The sequence below is a fragment of the Propithecus coquereli genome, unplaced genomic scaffold, assembly GCF_000956105.1.
Source record: "Propithecus coquereli isolate 6110/MARCELLA unplaced genomic scaffold, Pcoq_1.0 Scaffold303, whole genome shotgun sequence".
Lineage (NCBI taxonomy): Eukaryota > Metazoa > Chordata > Mammalia > Primates > Indriidae > Propithecus > Propithecus coquereli.
This window is the reverse complement of record NW_012148653.1, coordinates 983,708-996,035: the sequence shown is the minus strand read 5'-3', so window position 1 is coordinate 996,035 and position 12,328 is coordinate 983,708. Positions and strand designations below refer to the sequence as shown.

Below are 12,328 nucleotides of genomic sequence, written 5' to 3'. Positions count from 1 at the left end.
TAGAATCAACATTTACCATGGTCTCAGAACCAGGTAATTGTGAATGGACATAGCTTGTGTTTTTATCTGAACTGAAGATTCTGAAAATTTATGTTTTGACAAGATCTGACCCAGGTCTCTATGTATCTTATAGATGGAATTCAATTGGCAGTTCTGACTCACGACTTTGTTTATACACTTGTGCTTCAGCACATCAGAAAAGCTATTTTTTCCTGCAGTTTCTAAGAATGTCTCTCAATTACAGAGTCTAAGTCTGAATCATTTCTGGTTCCCTTTTCTAGCTTACGTCTATCTTCCTTCTTGTATATATGCCCATTATGACATCTTTCCAAGCCCATTAGGGACATGGAATAGACATGCAATATTTTACTGACTTGAAAGTATGTCAGAAAAATTCTTTCCAATAAGAAAAATTATGCATATGCATTTCTTTTTCCCTTACCATTGGATGGCAGCAAGGAAAACAGAGAAATATGCTAACATTTAATAAGACTTCTAGAATGGCTATTCCCTTTACCCCAAGGGCCTGTATTTGGCTCTTGATTTTATTCTTGTGGTCAAATTTTGACCTTCTGTCACTGTTATAATTGTCATCATCATCATCATTATGTTTATTGTTATCATAGTCGATTTGCTTTTTGGCATTTACAGGGAGCCTGCCACTATTCCAGATGCAATCATATTTCTAATCACCCTTCATTTCTACCTATTATATAAAATTTCTCATTGATATATTGTTAATCAGCCATAGTAAGTACTGTAGTGTTTTTCTTAACCTCCACAATGTTACAAGTTCCCTATTATTACTGTATTTTATTTCTTTATTTTCGTCTCATCTAAGATCATGTTTACTTGCCACTATGACTGATAGTTGGTCCCTCAAAAGCTCCTACCCTCAATTTCTACTACAACCAATTAGAAGCAATAATCTTCATAATTGATTTGCATTCCCCTCTCTTTGTTGGTCCTTACTTCCTCATCCTGGAGAAAAGGATGACTTCTTTTCCCTACACTACCAATATTTTATGCATGTATATATAAAATAAGGCATTTCCCTGCCCTCTCAGATGCACTGTAGGGGTAGATTGATAAAATATAAATATGAAAAGGATCATATTAGACATATAAAATTCCAAGGGAACACGAAGGAGGGGAAAATTATTTTAGTCTAGAATAATGTATAATGTTTTACATCCAGGAAAAGCCGAGCTCCCCAGAATGAAGAGAACTTTGAGAGATGTCAGGTAATTGATCTGATATAAATGGTCTATGTAAATAAAGTTTATGAAAGAACAGCAGTGTTCATTGAAGTGGAGAGTTCAAGGCAGAAGGAGACAAAACTCAATGAAGTCCATGAATATTAGAGGCTTAAGTGATATCTACCCCATTTCTTTTTCATAAGTCATTAAAATATCCTGTTACTTAAGCTTTTAAATAGCAGATAAATCACAAAAACATGACCATGCTTTACTAAACCTGACATTCTCCTCATTCATTCATCCTTTAGAAACATGATAAATGTCATTTCCAAAGGATAACATCCCCAGAAGAACTAGAAAAAAAAAAATTGTGTGGAAATGATGGTTCATGCCACATCGTCACTTAAAGTAGCAATAGCAACAAGGGTGTTTATTTGTCACCTTTTGCATTTTTTTTGCCAGTTTGACAAACCATTTCTAGAAAGGAATGAGTAATAACTGCTATAAAACAATATGCTCAAAACTTGAAACAATTTTCCATCTCTTGACCTTATCTATAAAGCTTACCATGAATAACTTAATAGAAAATTATCCCTCCATTTGTTGGAAACTTGTAGCAATTTATCTATACTTCTTAATGGCACTTACATATTTCTATCTAATAGTGTAAGTATTCATGCAACATCTTCACTCTCCCCAAAAATTTTGACGGGAGAACCCAAACATGTTTCATCTCACCCTTCCAAAGCACCTGGCAGTTAGTATTTTGCATATAGTCCAGACTGAAAAGTTGTTGAATGGCTAAATGAATAAATGTATGAATGAGCAATCCCATTGAAAGCTGGTTCATGGCTTATTACTCATAGGATTTTATTCAAATATTGACTTACAAAGCAATAATCACAAAATTAATAGGAAATGGGATGAACATGAAGATTTTTTTTCAGAAAAATTGAACTCAAAACATAGTTCAGTTGTCTCTTTTAGAAATAATCTATAAATCAAAAACATTTGTTTTGCCAAAATTCTTATATATTTCTTTATAAAATGTGCCCATAGCTGGGTATATTCAGAGGTGTAGCATTTAACAAAGAAATAAATTTAGAATTTAGTTTTCATGCTTATATTTGCCAATAATAGAAGCTAAAACTCAAAGAAAGCAACGCAATTACATTGCTAATAAGCAAAACCAAAGCAATGTATGAACTACCACACAATATATAAAACATTATAGGTTTATCCTTTTATAAAATATTATAAACACTTTACAATCCATTATGTTAAATTCAATTACAAAATGAAATATAACTGTCATTTAAAACATGTATTTAAAAACTAAAGCATCAAAATAATTCAATTATTAATAATTTGTTCTTTCTTATTACTGTTTTTTCATATTCAGAATAAAAACAAACCAAATAGATTAAAAATATATTTTGGCATACTATTAACTACATTTTTGTAATGTTATACAAACAAAAATACAAAACTCTTCAATTTGCTTCTAATTGAACAAAGAAAGTATCCACCATCTTTGACGTGTGCACTTTACAATTCTATGATCTTTATTAATTTCAGATAAATAATTTGAAATAAACAATTATAATGCTTAAACAAGGGGAAACTAAAAGTTTCTGATGTATTAAATTAGAGCCTCTTCTCCCAAAGTCTGAAAATTAAAGAGGCCTTGAAAGTGTATAAAATGCCATGTTTTATATTGAGACTCAAATTCCACTTTTATGTAGATACTTAAAACTAAAACCCAAGATTTTTGTGTAATCGTTGAATCTTGCATGAGTGCTGGTAGATGTTCATGCAAGTCAAATCCATCATTTGATCCTGTATTCACTTTTAGCCACACTCCCACTTAAGAAAAAAACAGGGGCTGTGGCAATAATCTCTGAGACTAGTTTTATTTTGTGAAATAAAACACAAATAGGGAACATTTTCAAATGTGGAAAGTGACAGGTAAAATTTAAGATATTTAAATTACTGACTAATTCAAGAGAGTGACAAAATAAATGAATACTATACTTGTCATTTTCATTTTATAACAAAAAGCCCTGAAAATGTTTTTCAGAGTAAAGTATTCAAACATCTAGAAGACTTCTCAAAGCCTTAACATAAGTTTGAGTAGAACTTACCTTTAAAATTTGGCCTGATTCTTGCATCATATCCTGATGTCCTTCCCATTAATTTGTCCAAGAAATCTGAAGGAGACGGGGTCTGCGAAGGCTGTTTTCCAGACCTGGAGTCATGGTCTTTGCAGAAAGCCGTCCTAAACATATCATCAACTCTTTTAACAATAATTTCATTCTCATCCCTTGAGAACTAGTGCTCACAAAATGTTTAACATCACATTTTGGTGAAGATATTTAATATGTTAATAAGAAAAATAGAAAAATACACTCTTTGGTCAACTTCGGAACTTGTACATAGTCTAAAGTTAACTTTAAATGATGAGAAATAAAAATCGTGAGTCAAATCTTCTAAGTTTCTAAACTTTAACCATAAGATGTTTGAGATGAGACATGTACATAGCTTTAGGTAGTAGATTTATGGATAGTTAAAGCTATTTCTTTCTAGAGTTATTGAGAAGTAAGATAATAATTTTTAAAATTCATGTGATTGCCTTAAAATCCTCTTCCCGTGACTTTAAAAAAAAAAAATGTTCCAGCATTTTAACCCTAAATACAAGTCCTCTACTTCTTATAAGAAATATATAATGAGATGGGCAGAACAAAGTAATCAATGCAACTATCCCATTGCTTATTTTCTCACCTGCTAGATTCTATTGCAGCTATTAACTATTAATATTCTTCAACATGATATCTAAAAGAGAATCTTCACTTGGAAATTTAACTTTATTTTAAAATAGGTCAACAATGAGCATGTCTGTTACTCTATTATTTCATCAGTTGTTACTTATATGTGAGCATTCAAATTGTTGACTCTCAAATAAACTGTTAATGAAAAACCACTTCTAAATCATTTTGTCTTTTGCATTATCAAAAACACTAAAAGTTGATTGGAAAATTTTTCAAAATTTTTTTCCTGTTAAAAGTAATAAAGAGCTTATAAAAAGAACATATTTGGTTTGTAACAAAATAAATTCTTTCACAATACCTAGTGGTTGATTGAATGCTGATTTCTTCCCTAAAGTATATATTTTACAAGCTTTGTTTTCAATAGTTTATCAAATAGCCTTGTTAATTCCATCACAAAGGAAAAAATCACATTCTTGTCAGTTTTTCAAAGAAGGGGCATTAAAATAAGTGCAAAGATGATATAAACATTTGGTAGGAGTTAAAAATTGATACAATCATTCAGAAATACTCACATTCCCATATGCAGATTCATCTGATTAATCAAGTATTATTTGATTATGATGATTGTGATGGTGGTGAGGATGATGGTGGTGATGATGATGATGATTCTAATAAAACCCAGCCTATATTTTTTCTTAATCATAGTAGGAGGTGTAAATCTGAAAGGAACATAGTGGGATTTCCCCGTATTCATAGCATTATTGCTATGTGTTTCATTTCTCTTGGTTCTGTAAAAAAATACCATAAAATTTAGTGAAAATTAAATCAAGAGTTCTACACTTTGTTGTAAGAGAATCTCTTATCTCTATCCTGTCTTACACCCTCTGTCATTAGATGGCTATTTCACTTACTGGTAATAATTTGATATTTTGAGGTATCAATTGATTTGACAGTTAGTAAATTAAGTAGAAAATGCAAGCATAAAAATAATGATTTTTTCGCTTATTTTAATTGTGCATACTCCATTTCTCATACATACATACGTACTAAGATGTCATATTAATTACATTTTGGTAGGCAATCAATTTCCAAATAGATTAAACAGTAGAATATAGTAGTAAAAAAAGATTTTTGATGTTTCAAGAAAATTCCTGAATTGTAGTCCTCATAGTATGCTTCTAGTTGCTGAAATATAAAAGAAGTCTCAAGTTGGCTGAGAATTGGGGTTCTTTTATATTTTCTATAAAAAGGGAATGCTCCTGGCAAATTAATCCAATCACTTTCATCATATGAAAAACATTGCACCCAATAATCCCTTTAAATGACTTCAAGAAGAATTTGAAAGAAAAATATCACCCTTATATCAAGATGTAAAGAGCATGCAACTCATCAGACTACCCTAATACCACATTGGCTGTGAAAATGCATGTTGAAATGCATAGAGTGGAACTATGCATCATAAAACTTGCTTTTGTGAAAATTTACTACCCTCCCACTATAATTAAGCTTTTCAAATGAACAAAAGAAATCTAATTCTCTTCTATAAAATTAAAATAACATGGTCTAGGGCACAGAAAAATAGATAACAACTGTATGACATGTTCTTTTTAAAACAGTTTTCATGTATAAAATATCAGCATACAAAGTCGTTTCACCTACCTGAAGTGGTTTGTCTCTAAGAAAAATGCAAACAAGGCTGTCAAAATGTTCACTAGCTGCCGGTTCATTCCTGTTTCCGTGATGCTTGTGGAAAATATCCCGAAATGATTCCAGAAAGACGCTAGGACAAAGTATCTATTTATTGTCCAGATTCAAAATCTGGCAGGAATCTAGTTTCCTTGAAAATCAAAAAGAGATTTGGGTTTGTACAGTTTGCTGGGAAAAAGCAAAAAGTGCCAGTCTTGGGCATCATGGTCAGGTCAAACCGAGACTCGGGACCATCAGTTAACCCAGGAAAGACAAAGCCTCAGAACTGATGAATCCCCCAGCTGCTTTTCCTGAATAATAAAAATGCTGCTACCTTAATCGCATCACCATGCACAGGGGGTTGGTGACAATGCCATGCTGGAAGTCGGGTTGCTGGGGCTTTTGTTTTATATCCTTTCTGTTTAGCAAAGCCCTTTTCCCTAGAAAATGTTCTCCTTTAAAAAAAAAAGTTGTAAATGAGAGAAAAGAAAGGACTCTGAGCGCTGGAGTGGGGGTTGGGGGAAGAGGGGGAAATTGCTGAGATCCTGTGCTGGAATGAGGGCTATGGAAAGAGACGGAGACGTGATCTTACCCAGCCTATAAATTTCAGCACTCGGACAGCTCCTAGCTCTGAAGTGCGCATGTTTCCTTTTTCAGTCGCTTGGGGCGGGGGTCGGGGAGAGGCATTCAAGAGGGGACGTGCCTGCTGTTCAAAGGCAAAGAGTGACTGGCAAACTGGCCGTTCAGTGAGGGGGTGCTGAAAGGGGTGTGATGACAAGGGGAGAACAGAGGTCAGGAGAGACGGAGAGGGCGACAGAGGCTAGGGGCTGAGCTCCTAGAAATGCTAGTCTGTCGGTGGGTGGGCGGGACGGGAGTTTGAAGCAGAAAAAGAGAAGGAAATAAGATTTAGGCGTGGGAAAAGGAAATTGGGGAAAACAGAGAACAGGATTCAGAGTACTGAAATTGTAATAGGAGTGTGGTTAGTCCACTCCTTGTCAGTTGAAGCTGGAGGCAAAAAGAGGAGTCCTGTGCTGAAAAGAAGGGGACATTTCCTTGGCATAGAGAAGCCCGTGTACAGAAGAGGGTTCATGAGGATTGATAATTTCATTCAGAAGAACTTTATGCCTTCCTCCCCTCTTGAATATTTTCATTTGATTTTAGCCGCATGTTCCAAAGGATCTCTCTACCTTTCTATTAGGAAAACCCCTTCCACTGAGCTTTCTTAAGTGGCTCAAAATCCTTGAACATTCTCTTCAAGTCACGGATTTGTAGAGAAGGCAAAAAGACAATGGACCAGCAGGGGGCAGTAGCAACCTTTTCCTGCCCTGGTTAAAGGTTACAACAGGGCTCCATGTTAGAAATGGAGCAAAGAAAAGTGAGGCAGGGAGTTTAGTTCATCTGCCCGTTCCAGATGTTAATCATCAGAAAGGGTCATGTAATAAAGTGTAGATGTTTTTCTCCTAAATTGGCTAAAGAGACTGAAAATAGTGAAAGTTTATAAATCCAGTACAAAAGCATGATAGGTAACCCTGTTGTCTCAAATTAAATCTACAAATATTATTACTAAGAAAAAAGAAGAAGGGCAGATAGTTCAATGCAGATAATTAGCATTTTTTGACAAGGGGCGAATGAAAACTGCATGTCCCATCATAAGCTGGGTGAGTAACCTACGTTTTGTTTGTGAAATATACCTTGTTAGTCACCTTGGCACTCCACTTCAGGTCTTAATTTTTAAAACAAAATAATATGATTAATTTTTAGTCCATACATGACTAATCTGCCCTTGGATCAGTTTAAATGTAATAGAAGAGAAACAACAAATTCTTTGCTTTTAAGAAGTGGATTCTGAGGAAATATTTTGCAAGTTCTTTTTACCTTTTAATGTTAAGATAAATCACCTGAGGATCTTATTGAAGTGCAGATTCTGATTCAGTAGGTCTGAGGTGCTGCCTGAGATTCTGCATTTCTAACAAGTTCCTAGCTGAACTTGATGCTGCTGGTCCACAGATTACACTTCGAATAGCAGGGGTCTGTATACCGTTTCACCAGATTTCTATCCCACCATGACAGTGAGAATACAGAAACCTCCTTTTAGATAAAACGCAGCAGTGTCCAAGCATTCTGCTTGCATACAAAATCAATTCTTTGGATGTGTTTTCCTAACTCTCAAAGCCTAGGGAAAAAAATGATTCAATTTAAAAGAAAAACAGTATGGTGTAGTGTGAGACATCGCTGGACTGCAGCTTCAAATCTGTTCACTTCCAAATTCATCCACATGGAAACTCTAGACCTGATTTTATCCCTGCAGTGTTGATCCAAAAAAATAAAATCAATTCCTGGAAATATTTCCTCAATTAGTTGTATAGGAAAAAATCATACAAGATTTTTTGTGCTCAAGATTCTTTCCAAAAGAAAATATAAATGTAAAAATAGAAGAGAATTATTTGTCCCTAATTTGTTTAAGGTTGTAATGATGTTTAAAGTAATACAGTCTTTGCAAATCATTTCTTTTAACAACAGTCATGTGGTTAACCATGAGTAGGGTAAGTAGGTAAACCTGTGACAAAGGGAGACTCTGGCCAGCAGCAAGAAATCACAGCATTATATTATTTTAGAATTGGAAAGGACCTCAGAGAGGATCTAATCTAGTCTCCTCATTTTACTTCTCAGCTTTCCTGAATTTGGATTCTAGCCCTGTCAATCCACAGAAACAGCTCTCACTAAGTCTGCCAATGAATTCCTTCTAACGAAGGCCAAAGGACATTTTTTTCTGTTCTCATCTTACTTGACATTTCCATAGTACCTAAATTTATTGGCCTTTTCTTTCTTCTTGAAGCGCTTTCCTCTCTTGACCCTGTACACAGTGCACTCCCACCTGGTTTGCCTCCTCTTCTGTCTCCTTGGCTGGCATAGCCTTTTCTACCTGGCTTACAAAAGTCACATTTCCTAAAGGCTGTATTCTATGCCTTCTCTTCTTCTCACACGATACTCTCTTAGACAATATTATGATAATATAACTTCCATTATCCTTTTATGCAGATGACACACAAATGTATATTTCTATTCAGACCTGTACATCCAACTGTTTCTGAAACAATTCCTGATGGATGATGTTTCAAAAGCTCTTCAAATTCCTCATGTCAAAACCAAGCCTTTGATAACTCCTTCAAGTCCTGCTCCTTTTCTACTCTGCCTGTTTCATTGCCACCAACCAAAGACCAAGGCATCATCTCTAAGACTCCCTCTCCATCATTTATTATATCCAGTTCTTCACCAAGCCTTATTGATTTTTTCTCCCAAATATGTCCCAAATCTTTCCACTTCTCTCCATCTCAACTTCCATGACCTCAGTTGAGATATCTTTATCACTTGCTTGTACTGCTGCAATAATCACCTTACTAGTCTACCTGGACCAACACCTGACCCTCTCCCATCTCATTCTGTATGCTGCAACCAGAATGATTGCTCAAAATCAGAATTTGATTATGTAACACCCCCTAGTTAACACTAAAGCTCTTCATTGATCTTTGGGTAAAACAAGGAAACTAACTTAACATGGCCTAAAGTTCCATATGATCTGGCCCATACCTATATTGTCCCTCATCTCATCCCCTACTTATCTCATTTCTTCTCCTCTAGTCATATTGGTCTTTTTTTACAGTCCCTCATGTTTGCTCTATTGCTTAATCCCATGGAGTGCTCGTGCCCCCTGTCTTTGGTTAAAACCAGCTTATTTTCCAAATCTCTGCTCAAGTATTATTTCCTCAGGAAGGCCTTTCCTGACCTGCATGGCTCTATCAACTCTCCCTATATGCGCTCTTAGTACTCTGCAACTCTGATTCAAGGAGCTCATCATCATTGCATGTACACATGTGTATGATTAGATAATAATCTCTCCAACAGACAGGGACAGAAGATGTTTTGGTCCACCATTTATTGCCATATGTTCAGTGATAATGACAATAATCATAATGGTATTGATAATAACTAGGATGCAATTTTAAATATGTACCCAGAAGTGCTGCTTAAACAAAATAATATATGTAAATGTGTATAGTTCACAAATAGTTCTGTCAGAACTTCTTAACACAAAGAAATGATAAATGCTCGAGGTGATGGATACCCCAATTACCCTGATTTGATTAATACACATTGTATACCAGTATCAAAATCTCACATGTATCCTATAAACATATGCAACTATATGTACCCATAATGATTAAAACTTTTTTAAAAAATTTAAAATTACTCATTAGGGAATTAACAAGTTAAGAACTGGGATTATTTGAAAGGAAACCAAGCTCAGTGGTTCAACAGTCTACAGCATGAAATGAAAATCAAAGTAGGAGACTATGAATTCAATGTCCTTGATTCAAGTTCTACCTGTGAAACTCATCAGTGATGTGACCTTGGAAAAGTCATTTAATCCCTCTGAGCTTCATTTTCATAATAAGTAAAATACATGTAACACAAAATATTACATAATTATATAAATGTACATGTTACATATGTTACATAAAATATTTCTATGTAGAATACTCTTGAAAGTCACATGAAATCACAGCTGAGGATGTGTTTTTAGGCTCTAAATCTTATTTCTTAGTATCTACTGACCGTTAAAATTTATGTTTTGTTCTTGTTCCTTGGACAATTCTACTTTCAAGGACAGTAAGTCTCAGGAGCTTTAAAAAGGTCTTATTTGCAATGCAATGGAACCTAAAGTCTAATCCTCCTATACTTCTAACTCACCAAATTACAACCGGTTAAGGAATTTGGCACCCTCATTTTGTACTCTTTTTTATCAGAGAAATGAGAAGATTTTGACCCATCCTATGATGTCATAAAGATCAATACACAATATTTGACCTATATGATGCTAAATCTTAAACATTTCAAAATAGATATAAACAAATAGAACATCAGCATCATTTACTGATACTGATAAATGTTCAGAACCTCTAACATATACATAATGCTTTACGGTTTTCAAAACATCCACACTATGTGGCAGAACAATAACTGATATATCTAAAGTTCATGTAAGTTGATCAATTTTTCCAAGTCTACATGATTAAGTGACAAAGTCATACTTTTTATATTTACTATCCAAGTGAAGAGAATTATTTCTCATTACGTGTGATTGGTGTTATTTTTGAAGTCACTGAAAGCCACAACTATTTTTAATAACTATGTTTCTAATTCCATTGCATTAAATGCCCTTGCTTGATGACATTTTGGTCACATTTATATTATGATATACACACAAAGATATGATGGATGGGCAGCCAATAGTAAGAGTTTCAAAGTCAATTTCCTCAAGAAAAGAATCAAAAATCATCTAAATATCAATAACCCACATAAGGACTCCTAGTGAACTCTTACAGGTCTTCCTACGGAAAGATGGTCCTCAAATGTGGACATTCTTTCCTCTACTTGAAAAGATAAAGTAGGAGTTCAGAAAGGACCTATTAATTTATAATTGACACCCACCAAGTAGAGGTCTGAGGCAAATTAGAGAGTGTAAGAAGTTGTTTTATCAAATCTTTAGTCGTTAGGATGTTTCCTCACAGAAAATAATAAAGACAATTTCAACTTGATAAAATGTACATCCTGAATTTTAGGAGAGATTCACCTGCCTCAAGCGGACTCTTTTCTCATGATAGGGCCCTAGGTCAGAATAGATTCCCACGTGAGAAAACTCTTTGGCATGAGGATGTGTGGTCATTAAGACATGTCACTTGTGAGATCAATATTAGTAATCACCATTCCCTAACTATATATAATATTGTATTAGGGTTCTCCAGAGAGATAGAATCAATAGGAGGTTTATATAAATATACAAACATTCAAAGTTTTATTGTACTTTTCTTTATTATGCTTCCCAGATACTGTGTTTTTTACAAGTTGAAAGTTTGTGGCAGCCCTGCATTGGGCAAGTCTATTGGTGCCATTTTTCCAACAGCATGTGCTCACTTCATGTCTCTGTGTGACATTTTGGAATTCTCATAATATTTCAAGCTTTTTATTATTATTGTATCTGTTATACTGATCTGTGATAAGTGATCTTTGATGTTACCGTTGTAATTATTTTGGAGCACCACAAACTGCATCCATATAAGATGGTGAACTTAATTTATCAATGTTGTGTGTGTTTTGACTGCTGCACTGACCAGCTGTCTCCATCTCTCGCCCTCTCCTTGGGCCTCCCTGTTCTCTGAGACACAACAACATTGAAATTAGACCAATTAATAATGCTACAACAGCCTCTAAGTGTTCAAGTGAAAGGAAGAGTAACATGTCTCTTACCTAAAACCAAAAGTTAGAAATGATTAAGCTTAGTGAAGAATGCATGTCAAAAGTCAAGATAAGCTGAAAGCTAGGCCTGTTGTACCAAACAGTAAGCTGTGAATGTAAAGGAAAAATTCTTGAAGGAAATTAAAAGCGCTACTCCAGTGAACACACAAATGATAAGAAAGTGAAACAGCAATATTGCTGATATGAAGAAAGATTTAGTGGTCTTGATAGAAGATTAAACCAACCATAACATTCCCTTAAGCCAAAGTCTGATACAGAGCAAGTCCATGACTGTTTTCAATTCTATGAAGGCTGAGAGAGGTGACGAAGTTGCAGAAGAAAAGTTGGAAGCTAGCAGAGGTTGGTTCATGAGGTTTAAGG

General features: G+C 34.6%; 1 protein-coding gene across 2 annotated transcripts in view; it reads right to left on the bottom strand.

The window, feature by feature from the left end:
* GLRA2 (glycine receptor, alpha 2) overlaps nucleotides 1-6,258 on the bottom strand; it is a 210,184-nt gene extending 203,926 nt beyond the window's left edge. For both annotated transcript variants that reach the window (XM_012649801.1, XM_012649802.1), the window contains exons 1-2: nucleotides 5,627-6,258; nucleotides 3,344-3,477 (exon numbers count right to left, since the gene is read on the bottom strand). In XM_012649801.1, the coding sequence (XP_012505255.1) occupies nucleotides 3,344-3,477; nucleotides 5,627-5,694 (202 nt within the window). In that variant the 5' untranslated portion in view covers nucleotides 5,695-6,258. The remainder of the gene's footprint in view (nucleotides 1-3,343; nucleotides 3,478-5,626) is intronic.
* Nucleotides 6,259-12,328: the final 6,070 nt, after the last annotated feature.